Genomic DNA, 24556 nt, shown 5'->3' with positions numbered 1-24556 from the left:
TTGGTAACTTCTTTCTTCTATGATACATTTTGTAAAGTTATCTTTATGGAGAACAGCAGCTCTAAACTAAGCAGACGCCTTTAACCAGAGCCTCCCCTGTATTTGTTTTCATCCCGCGTATCGGACCAATCAGAGCCAGACATCCAGCGGATCGGACCAATCCGGGTCGGACATCCAGCGGCGCGTCCCGCCTTCCCCGAAGACACGCCTCTCTGTTCAGGGAACACCGCTCCATACATACACTGTTGTTAGCGACGTAGCCACTACGGACAATCTCATTTATGACATTTCCCATTGCGACCAGTTCTCTGAACTTCACTTTCTGTCACCGGCGGCTGGATGCTGGAGTAGCGGTGCGCTAGTCGGGATCCGTTAGATCGGTGTGTTGTTGCTGCTGGCGGTGGCTGGAGGTGAGTTAAACTGCTGCTAGCTCGGTTAGCCGGACAGCGAGGGGGGTTGGTTGTTGTGCTAACTAGCAGAGCAGTTAGCCCACTGCATAACCTTGCCAAACTGACAAAAAGGCGAGCCAACACCGCTTGCTTTTCCTTTGTGACTTTAACAGTTTGGTGCTTTTAATTTATTCAAAGATAAATACCGCGGGCTTTCAGCAGCGGCTCCGTTGGCTGCGGTGCTGATAAGTGAAGCTACGTCCATGAATTAGCTTGCAGGCTAACGATAACCAGGCTGATCTACCTACATGGCTCTGCTGCTAGTTTGTTGGTGCTCTGATAGATTTACTGCACTGGTTTGCATTTGATGAGACTAACGTTGCGGGCATAGAAGCCGTTTGTGTGTCAGAATACTTTTATCTTAATTTCTCGTTTAACTTGACGTCTACGCGACGTTAGTTTTAGCCGTGGTAGCTAGCCGGCTAACTAACACAGCTAATATGTAGCAAGCTAGCGTTCTTCCTGGGCTAACCACATAGCATGGCCAAAATTAATTAAACACCATGCATCTTAAATCGAGCTACTTTCATGTTGCAGTTACCGTTGTGTTATAAACTAAATAGCAGTTTGTGTTGTGCTGTTTTCTGTTCTTCCACCCAGCAGCGAGGCTATCGTCCGTTAGCCAACATGTTTAGCTCGGATGTTTCAGTTAGCAGCGATGACCCGACACTCACAAACCCGATTCTTTCAGCTGAACAACATTTAATCTGCACACTGCAAATCTTAACCTGCTTGACACACAACTCAAAGCCCGGGACGAAATTCGCCGTTTAGCCATCAGACAAGCGAAGCGGTGAGCTCTCCGTGAACGGACAGCAACGCTCGGTGTGATCGGAACGTTCAGCTCGGTGTTCGGCGGAGAGGGGGAGGGGATGAGGCATAGAGAGACGGCGCCTACATGCCTGGAAAATGTTGGCTGCCGGCTAAATGTTAGCCTTTTTTGAGCGCCACTCAACTAATTTCACTGACTTCGTATCTGCTTCGCGTTTCGGCAAAGGAAATTGGAAGCTGGATGTGCGACAGACACGATCTGGGAACTGAAGACCGCCGTGTTTTCCGAGTAGGTGGTGCAGGTCTATGAGCAGCAGGTCTATGAGCAGGACACTGATGTCCGCTGACTAGGGTAGTGACGTCAGCCCAGGGAGCGTCCTCAAATTTCTGATCTCTACGTGAACGCGCTCAGAGCCACGTTCTCTAAACGCTGTGAGAATGTAAAATAAGTTATTATTTAATCAGCACATCCAGCTGAACCACTCAGAATTTATCCTCAGTGGCTTTCTGTAGGTATTTGTACTCTGTCGACTTTACGATTTTCTGTTTCCATTTCATACACTTTTATTTGTTGTTTTTGTGTTTTCTCAGTTAATAATTATGGTAATAAAACATATTTAAGCAGCTTGAATAGAATGCTTTGTAACGTTTAAAGGTTTTGACAGCTTATATCACTCACATTTTCAAATCTATATCCTATATGCGCAGCATAATCAGAAATATCAACTGTAAAATGAAAATGAAATTATGTCCCTCAGAATGAGCTGATTTACTTTAAAAAAACAACTTATATGTAATTCAGATGACCTGTTCTGTTTCTGCTTTCCTACTACTTTTCTGATTTTTGTTTATGAATTTCATTACTTTTCATTGTTTCTTTTTATTTTTGTTGCTGTTGAACACTTGACTTACTGTTATAATTATATTAAATTCATGTACCGCTCTCTGCGCACCTGTTAGTACCACTTATTTAAATACATGGCTTCAAGTTTAACATTTGTCAAGTTACAAACATTTTTTGGATGAGTTAACATAATATTCTTGGTAACTACATCAATCTAATATTTTAACAGAAATTTGTGCATTCATTGATTCAAAATTAAATTCAAAAACTAAATTAGTAAATTAATTAAATTGGCTTGATAACTTAAATTTTCTCCACCTTGCATTCATAATTTCAAGTTCTCAAAACTTGTTTATGATACCAATTATTATGTCGTTGGTAATTAAAAATATCTTTTATTGAGGATTGGTTTCAGATTTATTGACTAGAGTAAACCCAGCAGGAGTAAAAAACAAGAAATTATTCCTATTTAAGAATCTGGATTTTAAGGATTTTGACTTTTGTTTTCTTGAAAAAAAAACTAAAAGTGATTAGTTGATGATCGAAGTAGTTGGTGAATAGTTTAATTGTTGGCAGATATTTAGTTAGTGAATTAAACAGATGTTAGCTTGTAGTTTCATATTGGATGACGGTCCCTAAGCAGCTGCTACAGCCACTCAGTCTATTTAGGGATCAGAAAAGATTTTAAATAAATAGTTTATGTCATCTGATTCATGACTACGGTCATTCTGATAAGTCGCCTTCATGTCTGTTTACAATCAGGGAAATGCTGGAAGTCAATTCAGTTCAGAAAACTTTTTGTTCCCAAGGGGGAATTAAGGACAGCCAAGCAAGGCACACAATTACGCACAAAAAGACAAAAAAACATTAAAAAGAACATTATAATTTTAAAGTGCTTTTTTGTTCCTCACGTATGGAACAATAAAACTGCTCTTAAATACTATGTTAAAAGAATGTGTGCGTTTTAAATAAAATAAAAATGGCTACTCTTGTCATTTATAGACCATAATTCCATCATTACATGTTTTGTCATGCGGTTGTTAGATGTTCAAAAGTTATAAACCACAACTCACAAGACAACGGTTTGGACTAATTAACTCATTACCCCGTTGTCATAGGAGAAACATACTAAATGTGCACACATGTTTTAAGTCCGTCAGATTTAAACAGCTTTCTGTTTATTTTTAATTCAAACAAGGAGAAAGTTCTGCTGCAACATCTGAAACAGCAGTTAAGTTACTTATTGGGGTTTTCTGTGAAGTACTTTATTTTGAAAGAGTTGGCTACTTCCTGTTTATTAATTATTAATTAAATGGCACTATACTGTCTGCCTTGACATTCTTTTTGTCCTTTTAACTGCAGGATAAACATAGACTGTTTAAACCCTTAATTATAGCTTGTCATACTCAGGATTGTCACCAGGATTTTTTTTCAGCGTAACTGCAGGTCCTCCTGCACGCGCGCACGTGCAATAGACGGGAACGGGTCAATCGACAGGAAAGTACGGCTGAGGTGGGGAGACATAAATTAACCTAGATAGGCACCCAGTTGATAAAAACAAACACACATGGTGTTATCTGTCAAAATAACAGCGCAGCGGCCCTAATCACAGCGTTAACCCTTCCTGTTCGGCCCCCGACCGTGGTCAGGAAGCCCGGGGTTAACCCCCTTCACTTCCTCAGCAGCCATAGAGGCAAAGACACAGGAGCCCAGCCGTATCGAAGAACACTGGAGCCTTTATTGTCTATAAACAGTGGCTGAACCACACAGTACCGCCAACCCAGAACTACACACCTTCTCTCCTCCTCTACTGAACTGACTGCCGTCTCTCTCGCTCGCGCTGCATTCAAGGTCGCTTGGACATGTCGCTCTCCCCCTTTCTCCCACACACACACGCTGCTCTCTCTCCCACTCTCATGACGGAGCCACACACTCTCATAACAACAGCGTAATCTTTGAAATGCGCTGGTGTAGGCCCTAATCACAGCGAAATCTTTGAAACTAACAGCGTAACGGGCCGTTATGACAGCGTAACGGGCCGTTACGCTGAAATGCACTGACGAGAACCCTGCATACTAGTTACCTGTGAACCATCCTGTGTTTGTCCGTTTAGCCCTTTGACTATGTGTTTACAATGAAGAGGCGTGTGGAGGACCAGGAACCGTTATTTGCTCCCCAGCAGCAGCAGCAGCCACGTCGGCCCCCAGTTCAGGGTCTTACAGAAAGCTTCCAGCACCGGGCCCTCGCCCCGGCCCCGGCCGTGATAGAGGCAGACACCATGCAGCCGTCCACCGGCATCCAGTATTCTCTCCCCCAAGGCTACCAGGTATGATCCTAGCACACAACTGCTTTTAGCATGGATATGGAACACACTTAGTATTTACAGAACATTTCTGACTTGTTCTTAGATGATCTAAATAAAGAAAAACAGACTTTTTTTAGTATAAATGTAGTATTTACAAGACTTTATGGAACCCCACTGAGGATATTGTTATCTTTCATTATTATGTTTTTATTTGTGTCTCTCTTATTTTTTATTGTGAAATTTCCCATATGTTTCCTCCTGTAAGGTGCCTACACTGCCCCAGAGCACAAGTGGACACGGACACAACAATCCTGCACCTCATGTTGGGCCCCATACACACAGTTTAGCAGTCCAGCCCCAAGGTCCTGCAGTGGTCCAGGGCCACGTTCACCCACCGGCCCCCATGAGCTCCACTCAGGGCCAGCAGCAGTTTCAGCGACTGAAGGTACTCGGAACTTTAAAGTCGTTCTGCTAAAATTAACTGTAAAAACAGCTGTCTGGGCCAAATGTGTTGATGCATGACCGTTTAATTATCAGTGAAAGAACTGAAATGATTGTTGGACAAAAACCAGTCGTTAACACTTTATACGCCTCGGGTTAGGGTTACATATTTCTGTTCAGAACATCTCTGTAAGCAGAGCACCAACTCGGCCTGCGACCCACCACCAGAAACACTTCATACGTCTCTCAGTCACACTTTTTAGTCTCCAGTGGTTGCAGAATATCAGACTTTGGATGGAAGCATTTGGAATAGTTTCTCACTTGTTTTTTTTGTAGGTCGAAGATGCGTTGTCGTATCTGGACCAAGTGAAGCTGCAGTTTGGGAATCAGCCACAAGTTTATAATGATTTCCTTGACATCATGAAAGAGTTCAAGTCACAGAGGTGAGTTTTTATCTACACCCATGTGTGAAACAACATCTGTGGAGCCAGCTAAGGATGAATCTGAAGGACATCATTTGTTCTGTTCCTGCAGCATTGATACTCCAGGAGTCATCAACCGTGTATCCCAGCTCTTCAAGGGCCACCCCGACCTCATCATGGGCTTCAACACCTTCTTACCACCTGGTTATAAGATTGAGGTTCAAACCAACGATCTGGTGAACGTGACCACGCCGGGTCAGATCCACTACATCACCCCACACGGTATTTCTGTCCAGAACATCCCTGTGAGCGGAGCACCAACTCAACCTACGACCCATCACCAGCACCAGAGTCTGCCTCAGGCCAGCACCCACACCACCACCCCCACCACCTCCACCCCACCCAACCCATCCCAGCCTGCTGCAAGTAAAACCAGCAAGGTAGAACAAAAAGTTCACTGATCACGGTTTCCATGGGTTTTTTATTAGGTTTACAGAGAGATGGTGTCCTCATGTTCTGGTGTTTCTCTCCACAGCCGGTCCAGTCTCCGGCCCACACCCCCACCAGCCAGCCCAATCCATCCATCCCATCCTACGCCTCGCCTCGCTCCCCTTTGGTCCAGTCGCACACTCCTGTCAGCAGCACGCCATCCAGTGGGCCTCCTGTCCAAAACAACCAGCCTGTGGAGTTCAACCACGCTATAAATTATGTCAACAAGATCAAGAACCGCTTCCAGGGTCAGCCGGACATCTACAAAGCCTTCCTGGAGATCCTGCACACGTACCAGGTGAGGAAAGAACATCCATGAGGCTGTTTCTGAGCAGCAGAAAGTCTAGAAAAGTAAATCAGATATGCCCAAAAACTCACCACTGCTTTTTGGATCCTATATTTCCCAGAAGGAACAGCGAAATGCTAAAGAGGCAGGAGGGAACTACACCCCGGCACTGACCGAGCAGGAGGTCTACACTCAGGTGGCGAGACTCTTCAAGAACCAGGAGGACCTGCTGTCAGAGTTTGGACAGTTCCTGCCTGATGCCAACAGCTCCATGGTGAGTCTGTGTGAAGCTCTCTGATTAAACTAATGTGGAATTAAGGAGTGTGAAAACCTATTGGTTCTGTCTGAGTCATGTTAGATGTCTCTGTAAACACACGGAGCATCACAAGGCTTTATTCATTCATTCAACCTTTATTTATACTCCAGAAGTTCACAAATTTCTTTATTCAAACACACTCTGAACCTTCTGAGCCCCTCATGGCTCAAATTTATTTAGAAATTTACTGAAAACCAAAACAATCCTCAAAATTCATCACAGAAGTCAAAGTTTAGATGGAGTCACGGGTTTTAGTTGTGGTTCGGATCAGTTTTCAGATCAGCTGCTTTGACCTCCTCCATGTGAACAGAACTGATCTGAAATCCCTGAAAGAATCCCTGAAACCTGGTGGAGAAGTGAATGCTTTTATTATCGTGACTTTGTTTAGAACTGTGGGATGGAGGAGGGGTCTTGGATAGCGCTCACTGAGTGCTCTTGTATTTAATTTAAACGGTAGCAGTAAAGCTGTATTTCAGCCTATGATGGTCCTGTTTTTAAGGAATCAGTGGTTTGAATTTGAGCCAAACTGTGGGTCTTCTACATCACTATAACTGGATGATTCAGCAAATGTTCAATAACTTAAAGTGTGTTTTGACTGTAGAATTTCAGCAGATTTTGGACCGTTTTATGAAATGAGTAGATAAATCGTTTGAAACGGTACAAACACCAACCTAGTTTCTTACTCTCCATGTAGCACCCTCATGGAGAATACGGGTGCTCTTCTTATGTGTATTTATTAAATTAACCAGTTCTGGTTAATCTGACTACCAGATTAACCACAACCAGGGTTTTACTGTATTTAAAAAGATTTCCTTTGCTGCTTGTTTGTTTCGATGCCTCTTTGGTGAGATTATGTTGTTTTTTTATCCAGCTGCTGAGTAAAGCTGCACCAGACAGAGCAGAGTCGGTCCGTAATGATCACGGCGGCACCGTAAAGAGACCTTTACTGAACAACAAACAGAGGCTGAGCCAGAACGGCCTCCCCATCCGAAGACCTGCTGGAGTCAGCTCCACGCTGCCCGTAAAGGTACACGACTCTCTGCATGTATTTAGCCGTTTGACAGGTCAATGAGAGCAGATTAAAGATTAAAAAGCTTTTAATTTAGCTCCAGCACCTTTCTCAAACAACAACAAACATTTTATCTTTATGAACATTTAGAGTTTATCAGCTAGATTTATGAGACAAACTGAGGGTCATAAACATCTTCCCAAACCTAGAATATATAAAGTATGATAAATTCTTCAGTTACAACTTTTACCTTTTTCTAAATAAGACATTTCTGAGAGTCTTTTGTAATTTCTTTCTACCTTCACAGAAGAAGCCTAAGATAATGGGGAAGGATCACGGCTTGGGAGAAGTCGGCAAACACAGCACCAGCACTGAAACCATGTTCTTTGAGAAGGTCAGTGTTCTACTGGGCAACAGGATGGAGAAAGGCACTGTCTGAAGGTTAAACATATGAATTTATCTCCAAGGAAAGCCACTGAACTTTTGTTTGTCGTCTCTGAACAGGTGAAGAAGGCTCTCCGCAGCTCTGAGGCGTACGACAACTTCCTGCGGTGTCTCCACATCTTCAACCAGGAGGTCATCTCACGCACAGAGCTGGTCCAGCTGGTCATCCCGTTCCTGGGGTGAGTTTGAACAGAATCAGCTCTATACTCAAACACTGCAGCTGCAAACAGGTGGAAATAGTGTTTACTTTGACTGAAGGAGTTTTATGATCAGCAGAGGGCAGTAAGAGGTCCAACAGGATTCATTTTCTGTTTTATAGAAGAATAAAAGAGAAAAGCAGAGGGAATATTCCAGCTGACGGGCAGATAGAGGTCTGACCATCACTGAGACGATGCAGATTTACTGAAAAAGAGAGAGAACGTAGAACTACAGAGTATAATTATGTCATTTATCCTTAAACCTGTGGACCTAAAGCAGTTTCTCAGTGTTTTTATTTACTCCTGTCATGTTTTTACTCATTTTCTCTGCAATGTAAAGTCCTGCATGAAAACAGCCTCGGCTAGAAGTAAAACAAACTCAGAGAATGTCTTCTGTGACGGATATGGAAGTTCCTCACGTGTTACTAACAGTGGAAAAAATAAAGTTCTCCATGCTGTAAATATTTTACTGCTTGTAGTTTTATAACCTCCACAAACACGGGGCTGTCCCACCACACATCTGTAGAAATATATTCACCATGCTGGACGTGTGTTCCAACAGTATACTGATTTATATTTGTTATACTTCTAACCTCTATTAACTTATATTTCTAATCTCTATTAACTTTATATTTCATGTATATGTCTGATTGATTGACAGGAAATTCCCGGAGCTTTTCATCTGGTTTAAGAACTTCCTGGGCTATCGGGAGTCGAGTCACGGGGAGTCGAGCCACGCTGAGACTTTACCCAAGGAGCGAGCAACGGAGGGCATCGCCATGGAGATCGACTACGCTTCCTGCAAGAGGCTGGGCTCCAGCTACAGAGCTCTGCCCAAGAGCTACCAGCAGCCCAAATGTACCGGCAGAACGCCGCTGTGCAGAGAGGTGAGGTCTGCCAGGTACACACGTGGACAAAATTGTTGGTACCCCTCAGTTAAAGAAGGAAAACCCCACAATTCTCACTGAAATCACTTGAAACTCACAAAAGTAACAACAAAATAAAAATTTATTGAAAATTAAATAATCAAAACAGCCATTACTTTTGAATTGTTGATTAACATAATTATTTAAAAAACAAACTAATGAAACAGGCCTGGACAAAAATGATGGTACCTCTATAAAAGATTGAAAACTATTTGACCAGAGTGACATGATTAACTCAGGTGTGTCATTTAATTGACATCACAGGTGTTTCCAAACTCATAATCAGTCAGTCTGCCTATTTAAAGGGAGACAAGTAGTCACCCTGCTGTTTGGTGAAAAGGTGTGTACCACACTGAACATGGACAACAGAAAGCGAAGGAGAGAATTGTCCCAGGACATCCGAAAAAAAATGATAGACAAACATCTTAAAGGTAAAGGCTATAAGACCATCTCTAAACAGCTTGAAGTTCCTGTGACAACAGTGGCTCATATTATTCAGAAGTTCAAGACCCACGGGACAGTAGCCAACCTCCCTGGACGTGGCCGCAAGAGGAAAATTGATGACAAATTGAAGAGACGGATCGTTTGAATTGTATCCAAAGAGCCCAGAGCAACCTCCAAAGAAATTAAAGGTGAACTCCAAGGCCAAGGTACATCAGTGTCAGATCGCACCATTCGTCGTTGTTTGAGCCAAAGTGGACTTCATGGGAGATGACCAAGGAGGACACCACTGCTGAAAAAAACTCATAAAAAAGCCAGACTGGAATTTGCAAAAATGCATGTTGACAAGCCACAAAGCTTCTGGGAGAATGTCCTTTGGACAGATGAGACCAAACTGGAGCTTTTTGGTAAGGCACATCAACTCTATGTTCATAGACTCAAAAACCAAGCATACAAAGAAAAGAACACTGTCCCTACGGTGAAACATGGAGGAGGCTCAGTAATGTTTTGGGGCTGCTTTGCTGCATCTGGCACAGGGTGTCTTGAAAGTGTGCAAGGTACGATGAAATCTGAAGACTATCAAGGCATTCTGGAGAGAAATGTGCTGCCTAGTGTCAGAAAGCTTGGTCTCAGTCGCAGGTCATGGGTCTTCCAACAGGACAACGATCCAAAACACACAGCCAAAAACACCCAAGAATGGCTGAGAGAAAAGCGTTGGACTATTCTAAAGTGGCCTTCTATGAGCCCAGATCTGAATCCCATTGAACATATGTGGAAGGAGCTGAAACATGCCATTTGGAGAAGACACCCATCAAACCTGAGACAACTGGAGCTGTTTGCTCATGAGGAGTGGGCCAAAATACCTGTTGACAGCTGCAGAACGCTCATTGACAAATACAGAAATCGTTTAATTGCAGTGATTGCCTCAAAAGGTTGTGCAACAAAATATTAAGTTATGGGTACCATCATTTTTGTCCAGCCCTATTTCATTAGTTTGTTTTTTTAAATAATTATGTTAATCAACAATTCAAAAGTAATGGCTGTTTTTGATTATTTAATTTTCAATAAATTTTTATTTATTGTTACTTTTGTGAGTTTCAAGTGATTTCAGTGAGAATTGTGGGTTTTTCCTTCTTTAACTGAGGGGTACCAACAATTTTGTCCACGTGTGTACAAGTGTTTAGAGAGAGGAGATCTGTTAGTAAAGGTGTTTAGAGAGAGGAGATCTGTTAGTAAAGGTGTTTAGAGAGGAGATCTGTTAGTAAAGGTGTTTAGAGAGGAGATCTGTTAGTAAAGGTGTTTAGAGAGAGGAGATCTGTTAGTAAAGGTGTTTAGAGAGGAGATCTGTTAGTAAAGGTGTTTAGAGAGAGGAGATCTGTTAGTAAAGGTGTTTAGAGAGGAGATCTGTTAGTAAAGGTGTTTAGAGAGAGGAGATCTGTTAGTAAAGGTGTTTAGAGAGGAGATCTGTTAGTAAAGGTGTTTAGAGAGAGGAGATCTATTAGTAAAGGTGTTTAGAGAGAGGAGATCTGTTAGTAAAGGTGTTTAGAGAGGAGATCTGTTAGTAAAGGTGTTTAGAGAGAGGAGATCTGTTAGTAAAGGTGTTTAGAGAGAGGAGATCTGTTAGTAAAGGTGTTTAGAGAGAGGAGATCTGTTAGTAAAGGTGTTTAGAGAGAGGAGATCTGTTAGTAAAGGTGTTTAGAGAGAGGAGATCTGTTAGTAAAGGTGTTTAGAGAGGAGATCTGTTAGTAAAGGTGTTTAGAGAGGAGATCTGTTAGTAAAGGTGTTTAGAGAGAGGAGATCTGTTAGTAAAGGTGTTTAGAGAGGAGATCTGTTAGTAAAGGTGTTTAGAGAGGAGATCTGTTAGTAAAGGTGTTTAGAGAGGAGATCTGTTAGTAAAGGTGTTTAGAGAGGAGATCTGTTAGTAAAGGTGTTTAGAGAGAGGAGATCTGTTAGTAAAGGTGTTTAGAGAGAGGAGATCTGTTAGTAAAGGTGTTTAGAGAGAGGAGATCTGTTAGTAAAGGTGTTTAGAGAGAGGAGATCTGTTAGTAAAGGTGTTTAGAGAGGAGATCTGTTAGTAAAGGTGTTTAGAGAGAGGAGATCTGTTAGTAAAGGTGTTTAGAGAGGAGATCTGTTAGTAAAGGTGTTTAGAGAGAGGAGATCTGTTAGTAAAGGTGTTTAGAGAGAGGAGATCTGTTAGTAAAGGTGTTTAGAGAGAGGAGATCTGTTAGTAAAGGTGTTTAGAGAGAGGAGATCTGTTAGTAAAGGTGTTTAGAGAGAGGAGATCTGTTAGTAAAGGTGTTTAGAGAGGAGATCTGTTAGTAAAGGTGTTTAGAGAGAGGAGATCTGTTAGTAAAGGTGTTTAGAGAGAGGAGATCTGTTAGTAAAGGTGTTTAGAGAGAGGAGATCTGTTAGTAAAGGTGTTTAGAGAGGAGATCTGTTAGTAAAGGTGTTTAGAGAGGAGATCTGTTAGTAAAGGTGTTTAGAGAGAGGAGATCTGTTAGTAAAGGTGTTTAGAGAGGAGATCTGTTAGTAAAGGTGTTTAGAGAGGAGATCTGTTAGTAAAGGTGTTTAGAGAGGAGATCTGTTAGTAAAGGTGTTTAGAGAGGAGATCTGTTAGTAAAGGTGTTTAGAGAGAGGAGATCTGTTAGTAAAGGTGTTTAGAGAGAGGAGATCTGTTAGTAAAGGTGTTTAGAGAGAGGAGATCTGTTAGTAAAGGTGTTTAGAGAGAGGAGATCTGTTAGTAAAGGTGTTTAGAGAGAGGAGATCTGTTAGTAAAGGTGTTTAGAGAGGAGATCTGTTAGTAAAGGTGTTTAGAGAGAGGAGATCTGTTAGTAAAGGTGTTTAGAGAGGAGATCTGTTAGTAAAGGTGTTTAGAGAGAGGAGATCTGTTAGTAAAGGTGTTTAGAGAGAGGAGATCTGTTAGTAAAGGTGTTTAGAGAGAGGAGATCTGTTAGTAAAGGTGTTTAGAGAGAGGAGATCTGTTAGTAAAGGTGTTTAGAGAGAGGAGATCTGTTAGTAAAGGTGTTTAGAGAGAGGAGATCTGTTAGTAAAGGTGTTTAGAGAGAGGAGATCTGTTAGTAAAGGTGTTTAGAGAGAGGAGATCTGTTAGTAAAGGTGTTTAGAGAGAGGAGATCTGTTAGTAAAGGTGTTTAGAGAGGAGATCTGTTAGTAAAGGTGTTTAGAGAGAGGAGATCTGTTAGTAAAGGTGTTTAGAGAGAGGAGATCTGTTAGTAAAGGTGTTTAGAGAGAGGAGATCTGTTAGTAAAGGTGTTTAGAGAGAGGAGATCTGTTAGTAAAGGTGTTTAGAGAGGAGATCTGTTAGTAAAGGTGTTTAGAGAGGAGATCTGTTAGTAAAGGTGTTTAGAGAGGAGATCTGTTAGTAAAGGTGTTTAGAGAGGAGATCTGTTAGTAAAGGTGTTTAGAGAGGAGATCTGTTAGTAAAGGTGTTTAGAGAGGAGATCTGTTAGTAAAGGTGTTTAGAGAGGAGATCTGTTAGTAAAGGTGTTTAGAGAGGAGATCTGTTAGTAAAGGTGTTTAGAGAGGAGATCTGTTAGTAAAGGTGTTTAGAGAGAGGAGATCTGTTAGTAAAGGTGTTTAGAGAGGAGATCTGTTAGTAAAGGTGTTTAGAGAGAGGAGATCTGTTAGTAAAGGTGTTTAGAGAGAGGAGATCTGTTAGTAAAGGTGTTTAGAGAGGAGATCTGTTAGTAAAGGTGTCATCGTAACCCATTTTTTTCTCGGGCAGGGGAAGCAGTCGAACAGACCAATGAGTTTCAGATAATTGTTTTAATGAGAGGTTGCTTCCAGTGTAACGGCTAGAAGCAGCTAAATGCCTCTAAATGTGTTTTTACTGGACTAATGCATGGATTCCAATTAGGAAAATACCAAGATTTATCCGTTTTGGAAATAAGTTTTTTAGGTAATTTCTTTTATTGAACATTTAATCAGAAAAATACCAAACATGCTCAATGTCTGTTACAAGTTAAAGTAAAAAATGGTTTTATTGCTATTTTCACTGATTATCAGAAAATCCTTTCAGATATGACACAAAAAGCAGCAAATACTCCCATTTTCCACATGTAATGGTTGTTGCTGTATGAATAAAATGGAATTAAATGTATTAATTCTTTCTTAATGTAGCCCTATAAATCCCTAAAGTTATTATGTGTTAGCACTTAGCTTAATCTACTTTATTTCCAATGACTAATAACTAGTATATTTGCACAGAGGCATTTCTTATGAGGTTATTTTATTCCATATTCATTGCATAGCAGAGTTTGTTTTTTAATTTAAAATGAACAGAACTTTAACTCGTTTTTCTGTACTGGGTTTTATTAGCCAGATTTGTTTGCACCCATTGATTCATGTCAGTATATTTAAATTAAAGCGACTGTCCTGTTGCAGGTTCTGAACGACACGTGGGTCTCGTTTCCATCGTGGTCTGAAGATTCCACCTTTGTGAGCTCCAAGAAGACTCAGTATGAGGAGCACATTTACAGATGTGAGGATGAGCGCTTTGAGGTGAGGAATCAAATACAAGCTGTCATTCTGAAGAACAGGAGAAAGATCAACATATCTACTGAAGACATGATTAGACTCTTTAGGAAGTAATGTCTGTGTTCCTTTAGCTGGACGTCGTGCTGGAAACCAACCTGGCCACAATCCGAGCTCTGGAGACGGTGCAGCGGAGGCTTTCTCGCATGTCAGCAGAGGAGCAGCTGCGCTTCAAGCTGGACAACACGTTGGGAGGCTCCTCCGAGGTCGTTCACCGCAAAGCCATCCAGAGGATATACGGGGACAAAGCCCACGACATCATCGATGGCCTGAAGAGGAACCCTGCAGTGTCTGTCCCCATAGTGCTGAAGAGGTAACGGTCTGATCTCTAGCTCAAACAGTTCATGTTGTTTAGTGTCTGGTTTAAGATCGTTTGTCTCCGTTTCAGGTTGAAAATGAAGGACGAGGAGTGGAGAGAAGCCCAGAGAGGCTTCAACAAAATCTGGCGGGAGCAGAATGAAAAGTATTACCTGAAGTCCCTCGATCATCAGGGCATCAACTTCAAGCAGAACGACACCAAAGTGTTGCGTTCAAAGACGTTGCTCAATGAGATTGAGATGCTCTACGATGATGTGAGGAAGTGTTTTCTCCTTGTGACTGTAGTCTGTAGCTCAGAGCCAATCAGTGATAATAATGATAACAGTGGTATTAAAAAGCAGGAACATGACAGACACTGGTTTTTTTATGATCTAGACTACAGGCTGCAGAAAACATTAGAATAATTAGAATAGTACTGTTGGACTAATTATGGATTATAAAGTCTTCTGTTGATGTGAAGGGATGAACTTCAGCTGGCAGGAAGAAAGAAGGGCTGGTTTAATAATAATAATAATAATTTAGCATTAGCATGATTAGCTCCACAGGTCTGTAAAAAACTTCTTCAATGTCCACCAGTAAAACCCAGACCACATGTTTGAACATCTTTGTTGATCACTTGATGTTGTCTACATCTACTAAGAGGAATGAATCCTTTTTCTGTGTTCTGTAGCGACAGGAGCGAGCATCAGAGGAAACGCCAGCGCTCAGCGGCCCTCACATGACTCTGACCTACGAGGACAGCCAGATCCTGGAGGACGCCGCCGCCCTCATCATCCACCACGTCAAGAGACAGGTGGGCATCCAGAAAGAGGACAAGTCAAAGATCAAACAGATCATCCACCACTTCATTCCCGACCTGCTGTTTGCCCAACGAGGTGAGCTGTCCGACGTGGAGGAGGAGGAGGAAGAGGAGGAGGAGGAAGACACGGAGGTGGATCAGGACGGCCCTAAGAAGCCCAACGGCCTGCCGGGCAGCAGCCCTCCCAAGTCCAAACTCCTGTTCAGCAACACTGCCGCCCAGAAGCTGCGAGGAACAGATGAAGCCTACAACCTGTTCTTCGTCAACAACTACTGGTACATCTTCCTCCGTCTTCACCATATCCTCTGCTCCCGTCTGCTGCGGATCTACGGACAAGCCGAGAAGCAGATCGAGGAAGAAGCTCGAGAGCGAGAGTGGGAACGGGAAGTTCTGGGACTCAAAAGAGAGAAGAATGAAAACCCAGCAATCCAGCTGAAGATGAAAGAGCCCAGTAAGTCTGATTAAGAATTCTCACGTATCTTCTCTAATATTGGTTCTGGTTCCGGTTCCACCCACAGTCTGTTTTTGTTCCTTCATTACCATAATTTCCGAACTATTGAGCGCACCTGAATATAAGTCGCACCCACTAAATTTAAAAAGAAAAAAGTTTTATACATATATAAGCCGCAGTTGTCCACGTTGTAACATGACATATTTGCACAGAAAGATTTTATTTAACTTATAATTAAATACATACTTTTTTTTCTGAAGAGTGCCCGTAACACGGCAGTGAAACACATTGCCTTTAACTTAGAAGCTGTGTTACGACCCGATTCTGCCGGCCGCCGAACCGTGGTTGGGCAGCCTCGACTAGCACGCTTAGCTTAGTGCTAAAACTTATCTTTAGGTTTTTTACTGTATTGTATATCAGTGTTTCCCCTGGGTTGAAATGGCTGCGAGGTGGTGGGTTGCGCTGGAGGCGCGAAGCAACTCGGGGGGGGTCCGGGAAAAATGTTGAAAATCAAGATGCAAAATGGGGCATTCTGGCACAATTTGAAACACATTTTGTTGTATTTGTAGCCATTTCCAAAAACTAAATTAAATAAAATTTTCATGTTTCTTTTCTAAAAATTAGGGAGAAAATATGACAAATATAAACCCACTTGTTCTTGCGATCAAAACATGTCAACTAGTCCAGTCTGTTATATTCTGGTCAGATTTCCACTCCATTCCAAAATGCCACATCAGTTCTTATTACACATCTGAAAAAGACAACAAAGGACTTGAATCTGGAATCAAGTGGTGACTTTTACTTTTTTTCTAAAAACAACTACATGTTAGGTACCAAATTCATTTTTATTTATAATAAAAAGGTTATGACCTTCATTTTACTTAAAAATGTGAAAGAAAACTTAAACTCTGGGTTAACAGCTGGTTTTCTGAAGGAGTTAGTTCTGTTTTCAAAACTGTTCCCTTTTTGAACACAGAACCAGAATTTGAACACAGAATCTGTTTTGCCATTGAATGATATAATTTCAGGCACTCTATAAATCATTTTATCAAAAGAAACTAGGAACTTTATATTCCGTTGGAATCATTTGTCTCGTTGGGTAGAACGGGTTTTGTCGCCTAAATGTTTTAACTGGAGCCATTTTTGCAGTCACTGTCAATTCGTATCGCCGCGGACAACAGAACAGTAACTCAGTAAAGGAAGCGAGATCGATGCCTACACTGCGTTGCTCACTTTATTTGGATGACATGCGATAGTTTTGATCCTTAATTTGACATATGTCTGTGATACACACCTGCTTTTAGCCCCGAAAAACGAAACCATGGAGCGCTGCCGCTTCTTGTCCGCCATGCTCGTTGTTCGCCAATCGGAACGACCGACATTTGAAACACGAACTCGCGGGATTTCATACGACAACTGAGTGTTACCGACTGTCACTACCTGATCTGTCCCGGAAACCTGATTTGTACTGCGCATGTGCGCAAAGTACGTCACTTCCGCTACTCGTTTTTCCATGCATTTTACGGCATTTTAACCTATTCTGACTTGTTGATTTCAGCGGCGAATATACCGGACTTATGTGTCAATGCTTTCTAATATTTAGCATTACTTTTTTTTTTTTTTGGCGCGGACCAGTGAGGCGGCAATGTCGGCACAATTGTAATGAGGCGGTGGCCTATAGCAGCGAGGCGGCCCACCTCGTCGGTCATATAGGAGGGGAAACACTGATTGTATATGATCGTGGTGCATTTCACTCTGCCTCCGTTTCCACACTCATCTCTGCAACACACACACCCAGCCGCAGCGCTCCTCCTCACATCACACTCCCCCCCCCCCCCCCCCCCCCCCCCACCGCCTGCACCAGCTGCATCATACGCATTTCTTCGTGTTTTCCATGATGACTGTGTGCATGAAGCACAGAACGACTGATCTGAAGAATTTAGTGTGTGTTTGATTTGTCAGTGGTCCACTGTGACCTGTTTGGTAATTTTATTGGTCTGATGTGGCGAGGCTAAACTTAATGATGGCATGAAGCTGCACGTAAAAATCTGTACATTAGCCGCATCGTTGTATAAGCCGCAGGGTACAAAGCGTGACAAAAAAGTAGCGGCTTATAGTCCAGAAATTACGGTACTTATTGTCCACATATAGTTATTTAATAGCATGTCCCCTGACTGCCTGCAGTGGATGTCGATGTGGAGGACTACTACTCAGTGTTTCTGGAGATGGTGCGTAATCTTCTGGATGGAAACATGGAGCCGGCTCAGTATGAAGACTCCCTCAGAGAGATGTTTACCATCCATGCCTACGTAGCCTTCACCATGGATAAACTCATCCAGAGCATCGTCCGGCAGGTCAGAAGTTCACACACTTTATCATTAGATTTAGAGTGTATCCATCCATCCATCCATCATTCATCATCAATCCATCCATCCATCCATCCATCATTCATCATCAATCCATCCATCCATCCATCCATCCATCCATCCATCATTCATCATCAATCCATCCATCCATCCATCCATCCATCCATCATTCATCATCAATCCATCCATCCATCCATCCATCATTCATCATCAATCCATCCATCCATCAATCCAGTCATCCATTCATCATCCATCCAGTCATCCATTCATCATCCATCCATCATCCATTCATCATCAATCATCCATCCATCATTCATCCATCATCAATCATCCATCCATTCATCAATCCAGTCATACATTCATCATCCATCCATCATTCATCCATCATCAATCATCCATCCATTCATCCATTCATCATCCGTCATCCATCAATCATCCATCTATCATTCATCCATCATCAATCATCCATCCATTCATCCATTCATCATCCGTGATCCATCAATCATCCATCCATCCATTCATCAATCCAGTCATACATTCATCATCCATCCATCATTCATCCATCATCAATCATTCATCCATTCATCATCCGTCATCCATCAATCATCCATCCATCATTCATCCATCATCATCCATCCATCTGCCATCATCCATCCATCATCCATTCACCATCATCCATCTGTCATCCATTCACCATCATCCATCCATTCATCATCCATCCATCTGCCATCATCCATCTGTCATCCATCATCCATTCACCATCATCCATCCATTCATCATCCACCCATCAATCATCCATCATCCATCCATCATACATCATACATCCGTCATCATCATACAGCCATCCATCCATCCATCCATCCGCCATCCATCCATCCATTATACATCCATCCATCCATCCATCCATCCATCATCCATCCAGTTTAGTCCTTGTTAGGGTCATGGGGACTGGACTAGAGTGTTTGGAGTTCACTTAAATTGAAAATATTTTTAGCTTTGAAAATAGTTTTTAATCATACAGAGCATGAAACCGACTTTACTGTGAGCTTTAGGGTCTACGCTGTCCCCATAGTGCTGAAACCAACCTCAAAGACAAATTTTCATTTGCTAAGAAAAGATAGGAAATAAACCAGATGCTGTAAAGAAAACATCTGCTGCTCTAACTGACAGATGAGTGAATCCCTGCATGTGCTGCTGTTATTTAATGCTGCCGTGTTCATGTTGACACATCTGTTTCATGCTAAACCTCCTGTTTTCAGCTCCAGCACCTCGTTGCTGATGATGTTTGTGCACGTGTGACCGATATGTACCTGAGTGAGAGTTCCAACAAAGCCACAGGAGGGGCTCTGTCCACGCAGGGCTCCAGAAGCCCAGCAGAGGGCGTCTACCAGCGCAGAGCAGAGCAGCTGATGTCAGACGAGAACTGCTTCAAGGTACTAAAGAAATACAGGAGAACATCCTGCAGCAGTTAGAAACGCTTTCAACTCTTCATCTGCATCTCCTTCTGATTGTGTTTTGTTCAGTTGATGTTCATGAAGAGCCGAGGTTCCGTCAGTCTGGCCGTGGAGCTGCTGGACACCGAGGAGGAGAACTCTGATGAACCGGCAGATGCAGAAGTAAGACTCTTTAGAGTTCATTTAATGATGTTTTTTTTTGGTAGACCGTTGTAATATTAATTATTGAGCTACTGGTGGTGTTTAATAGTTTGTCGGGATGTTTTCTCATGTTTCTAATGAATTACGCTCTCTATTAGTCAGTGATCTGCTACCAGCTCATCTGATTGTGGTACTTTGAAGTGATTTTATCTGCATGGTGAGGTGTTCAGGGGACATCAGTGAATTCTGCTGTGTTGATCAGTTTCCTGTCTGTGTGGGAGCTTTGACCAGATGTTCTCTCCGGTCCTATCAGAGGAAACGTTCGTCTGCAGCCTGATTCACGTCTGTTTTCTGCTCTGCTTCCAGAGGTGGTCGGACTACGTGGGCAGGTACCTGAACTCAGATTCTGCCTCTTCAGAGCTGCGTGAGCATCTGGCTGAGAAGCCGGTGTTCCTCCCCAGGTGAGGCTCCAGCCATGTCTCCTTTAGTCTGCACACTTTAAAGCTTCTTGTGAAGCTGTAGTCTGAGCAGCCACTCCACTGGTGGAAGCCAAACCAGATAGACCGGTCCAGAACAGCATTCATCTTCAGAGTTTTAGACTCAGGAGGTCTGGAGGTTCAGAGGTAACTCCAAGGTGAACGTCTGTTAAGAATCGTGACTTTTTCATTTTCTGCCTCTGCCTCATATGGAAGATTGCACTTTACATCTTTTAAAATATGGAATTTATTTATTCATTCAGTTCCTTTTAATGGGAATTTTATTTATTGTTAGTAAAGTTTTTTAAGATGGTTTTGGCTTGATCGTGGGTTTTTTGAATTTTCACCTGAGGAGACCACTTAAAGGAGCTATTGGTTTGATTTTTCACCTTGTATGTAGTTCAATAATGATTTCACTGTTCTGTACCGACAAAGTCACTGAAAGCAAAACAAATGGGTTTGATCTGTTGTCACTTTTCTTTTGTTTTCCTGCGATGTGTTTGACTTAGAGAGACTGAAGCTCTGTGTTTAGAGGACAGGATCCTGGTTTGTGACTAAATCACTGTTTGAAACTGTAAATGTTCAAATGTCTGTTCTGCTCAGTGTTCTGTTTGTTCGCGGGGGAACAGTGCACTCCCGTTGCAACTTTCTGTTGTTGGTGAGATTTTTTTTTTTTTCCCCACTGGTTTGACAGATTAGTGCTCGTAGGTTTTTTAAACTGTGGTCAAGCACATTTATCTGCAACATGTACAGAGGAGTAGGTTTGTAAATAAAATGATTGTCTAACTTGTGTGTTCCTATGTTGGTGTATTTCTTTCTGACACTTCAGAGCATGAAGGTAGATTCTGCTTTGATAAAACTCACATGAAGCCTGTCTGTCCTCCTTTTGGTGCTTTTGTTTTAGTTTTTGGTTTCTTTGAGATGGCTGTCCATTACCATAAACATTTCCAAAGACTTTTTAAAACACAGAGAGTTGCTCTTAGTTTCCTCTTATTACCCATTGCATAAATCTGGTGCCTGACTATGATTTATCAGTGGGCTCACCCACATCCTGTCCTTCTTTTCCTTTTCATCAAATCTATGAGAGATCAGCAGCACATGAGCTCAAACTAATTGGACTTTCTTCACCAAAAAGTCCTTCAATGGCAGTGAAATTTCTGCAGTTTCTTTTCCAGTTGTGTTGGGTCTCCATCTCATGGTCATTGTTGGTGAAAGTTTGTGCACATCCAAGTATTCTCAGCTCATATTCTGGATTGGTTTCTGGTCAGGCAGCAACTTTCTAGTGTTTGTTTCTAACAGTTTGAATTGAAATTGGCCTCATTGTCATGTCTTTTAAGTGGAGCCCTGAATGCTAAAAATGCTTCATGGTTTCAGTCCTCGCTCACCTGTCCCTCCTGGTAAGTACACATTTAAAACTTTCATTCAGGTGGGGTGAATAATTGCATTTTTTTATTGCCTGCACAAAATCTTGATCAATGTCCAGCTGTTTGCATATAGAGATCTGAACAGTGTGTTTGTGCAACGGAAGTGCACTGTACAGAAATTTAAACTGCTGCCTCTGCTGCTCTTATAGATCCACATTTCCCTCAAATTATTTGACTCCCCAAATGATTCGTTATCGGTGAGTTGCAATGCATGGGTTTAAGAATAATTGTTTAAAGGGACAGTCTTCTCAAATTTAATGATTACTGTTGTCGTGCATCGTGAATGAACCCTAGGCTTTAAATTGTACAGTACGTACTGTTTGTGCCTTTAAACATGCTCAAGTGAATTTCTAAATTAAATGTGATGCACTATTTGGATGTTTGGAGTAATCAGAAGATGTTTTTCTCTTGTATTAGTCCAGATTATTGATGATGTCGATGTCTTTTGGCCTTCAGGAATCTGAGACGGATACGGAAATGCCAGAGAGGCTGGGAGCAGCTGCAGCAGGAGAGGATGACCAAAGGCTCCTCGGACAAACCTCAGGACGGAAACACCGAGCTGAAGATGGAGTGTATGTTCAAGCTCAACTCCTACAAGATGGTTTATGTCTGCAAGTCAGAGGACTACATGTACAGACACACAGCGCTCACACGGGCTCATCAGGTCAGTACGGAGGCCTTCTGTAGGTTGGTTTATGCTTTTATTTCTCCTCCTTTACAGGTGTTTGTTCTTCATGTCTTTCCTGGTTTAATGACAAAAAGTTCAGAGAATAGTAGATTACATTTACATTTTAGTCTTCTTCTGTTTCATTTCAGTCGTTTCAGGACTAGGATTCTGTGTTTAATAATTCTAAGGACATCAGAAATATTCAGATTTGTCCACATTGTGCAGTTTTTATGTCAACAAAGAATGACAGCTTTGCATTTTGCTTTTCTAAATCTGCTTCTGGATGGAGCAGATGTTTGGCTTGTTTAGAAGGCTTCAGCGTGTTGATGTGCAGTTGTGTTCTGCAGTGTGAGAAAATATGAATTATTTAGTGAAGGAAAAGAATTTAGATAACACTGGGAGAAGAAGCTTGAACAGATTGTTCTGAAATGCTCAGAGCAGTATCAGAGTAAAGACAAAGACATCTGTGTTCTATACGCTGCTCTGATGTTAAGTTTGCAACGTAATGAGACCCTGTTTATGCCATTAATGTTTCCTCACCCAAAAAAATAAGAGAGAAGATAAATAATTGGTACTAATTAGTTGTGACAGAGAAATGAAGGTTCTGTAAAGAGTCTGGAGACAATTTGACCTGTAATTGGCGCTATATAAATAAAATTTAATTAAAAATGATGAAGCTCATAGAAGGAGTTCTAAATTTGGTAAAGAATATGCTGAACAAATGTTTCCTGCTTCTCCTTCCAGCCTGAGATGGAGCAGATGGTTCTGCAGCCCAGTGGAGACCCGATGTTCTCCTGAATGAGATGAGTCTTTCTTAACGTCTCTCCTTTGGTTCTTTTGTCCTCCAGTCCCACCAGCGGGTCAACACTCGGCTCCACAGACGCTTCCAGTCCTGGTTGAACTCCTGGGCCAAGGATCACGTGACCGGCGACATGGCAGCCAGCAGCCGGAAGTGGCTGATGGGAGAAGCTCAGGAAGACCTCCTGCCGTGCTCCACCACCTGCTGCCCTGAGGTCCTCCACTATCTCCACATTAACAAGTACCGGGTCCAGTACAGAACTCTGTAGTCTCTCCAGAACCCGGCAGGTTTCACACAAACCGCCAGATAAATTCTGACCTGCTTTTACTGGATTCAGTTGCCAAAAGTTCTTCAGGGTTGTTGATCCGTAGGTCAGATGGGATGTAGATGTTCCACTTTTTGCACATGATTCAGGAGCTGATCTTCAGGCTGCAGCAGATGTGAGGTAGGAGGACATCATACTGGATATTCAGATCAGGAGATTATTACAGAGAAACAACCTGTATGCATCTTTCAGTTGACAGATTTTAAAAGCAGAATGAAGTGTTTACTCCTCATTTCATAGAAACAGAAGAACCTCAGCGTTTGTCTTCAGGTAGCAGAACTAGTTCCTGTTCCTCCGTTAGACCTGGACCTCCGTCTGGTTCCAAACCTGTACAGTCTGAATGTTTCCATGGTAACGGTGCTGTAGAGCACTAAATATGTCCAACATCTCTGCTGGCTGGACGACTACAGTAATTTATGACTGCCCAAAACTCTGAGTGTAAATATGTTGTTTATATCTAGATTTTTTTTATCGTTGATGTGTAGCGGATGTTAGCTCACATAGAATCTGTCTTTAGATAGACGCTGCAGAGAATTTTATTAAGAAAATGAACAATTTTAACAGTTTTGTACCAAAGGATGTTAAAATCAGAGGTTTTCTTTGTGGTCTATTGAGCGTGTTGTCGCTTCTATTGATAGAAAAGTTCTCATTTTGGATCCGTTGTGCATTTCTACCTTCAGTATCTCTGGTTGTTTAAAGAGGAGTGAATGTAGCCCAGCAGCAGCTTCTCCTGTTTCAAACTAAACTAATCTGTACGTCTGGAGTCTTAACAGTCGACCTTTTCTGGTGTTTGGCTGGAATCTGTTGGACAGGTTCAGTATGAATCTTCATGAATCCAGTGATGAACAGAAGGTCTGTAGGTGAATGTCAGTTTGAGGATTCAAAGCAATAACTCCTCCAGTCGCTGTTTATCAAAGCTACCAGTTTGTATTTCTGCTGGAATACGAATGTGAATGTTGTAAACCCTTAAGAGGGATGTAAACTAGGATTCTTTTATTGCCTTTCCTTTCTGCAGTTTAACAGAATGAATTTTCCATGTGGACCTGGCAGTGAGGTCGGATGGATGGTAGTGATCCATAAAACGCTGGAGGGTGTTTCAAATTAGAAACATAAAAACAGGATTTAGTTGACTTAAAAATTTAATGGATCATTACTCTGGCAGGATGCAGGTTTAGAGACACTCCTGATAAAATGCTGTCGTTTCTGGAGGCAGTGATCCGAAACAAAACCAGCCGCAGACAATCCTGGAAGCGTTTATTACCGGTGTTTTTATTTTTCTATTCATGTGTTTAATATGGAAAAACCACAGGAAGTCCCGGGGAGCTGATTGTACATCAAGAGTTTGTTTGTACCTTGTTTATTGTCTCTTCCCTTGACTTTTCTGATGTTGTACATGAGTGTTAGTCTGGTGTTTGGCATTAAACTATCCTTTCAGTAGACACAAA

At 42.0% G+C, this 24556-nt stretch overlaps 1 protein-coding gene and 1 long non-coding RNA gene across 2 annotated transcripts; both read left to right on the top strand.

Moving 5' to 3' along the window:
* The first annotated feature begins 242 nt into the window (after positions 1 to 242).
* Positions 243 to 24556, top strand: LOC110967500 (paired amphipathic helix protein Sin3a-like). Its single transcript, XM_022217133.2, has 21 exons — positions 243 to 410; positions 4178 to 4390; positions 4635 to 4814; positions 5147 to 5253; positions 5345 to 5672; positions 5768 to 6019; positions 6129 to 6281; positions 7195 to 7350; positions 7640 to 7726; positions 7837 to 7955; positions 8635 to 8860; positions 13742 to 13858; positions 13966 to 14204; positions 14280 to 14463; positions 14880 to 15459; positions 17644 to 17813; positions 19085 to 19258; positions 19349 to 19441; positions 19787 to 19881; positions 21777 to 21984; positions 22836 to 24556. Exons 2-21 carry the CDS (start codon positions 4199 to 4201, stop codon positions 23052 to 23054), a joined length of 3879 nt encoding a protein of 1292 aa, XP_022072825.2. The 5' UTR covers positions 243 to 410; positions 4178 to 4198; the 3' UTR covers positions 23055 to 24556.
* LOC127532609 (uncharacterized) lies at positions 9069 to 12961 on the top strand. Its single transcript, XR_007940142.1, has 6 exons — positions 9069 to 10547; positions 10579 to 10696; positions 11063 to 11298; positions 11758 to 11962; positions 12639 to 12899; positions 12931 to 12961. It is a non-coding gene; the product is annotated as an uncharacterized LOC127532609 (long non-coding RNA).

The sequence above is a fragment of the Acanthochromis polyacanthus genome, chromosome 2, assembly GCF_021347895.1.
Source record: "Acanthochromis polyacanthus isolate Apoly-LR-REF ecotype Palm Island chromosome 2, KAUST_Apoly_ChrSc, whole genome shotgun sequence".
Lineage (NCBI taxonomy): Eukaryota > Metazoa > Chordata > Actinopteri > Pomacentridae > Acanthochromis > Acanthochromis polyacanthus.
This window is presented reverse-complemented; position numbering and strand designations above follow the sequence as displayed.

What these genes read in the sequence shown, in the direction of transcription:
- LOC110967500 (XM_022217133.2), top strand. Translation starts at nt 4,199, where the DNA reads ATGAAGAGGCGTGTGGAGGACCAGGAACCGTTATTTGCTCCCCAGCAG. An exon ending in TTGAGATGCTCTACGATGAT is followed by an intron (nt 14,464 to 14,879) that starts GTGAGGAAGTGT and finishes TGTGTTCTGTAG; the next exon opens with CGACAGGAGCGAGCATCAGA. An exon ending in GCTGAAGATGAAAGAGCCCA is followed by an intron (nt 15,460 to 17,643) that starts GTAAGTCTGATT and finishes GACTGCCTGCAG; the next exon opens with TGGATGTCGATGTGGAGGAC.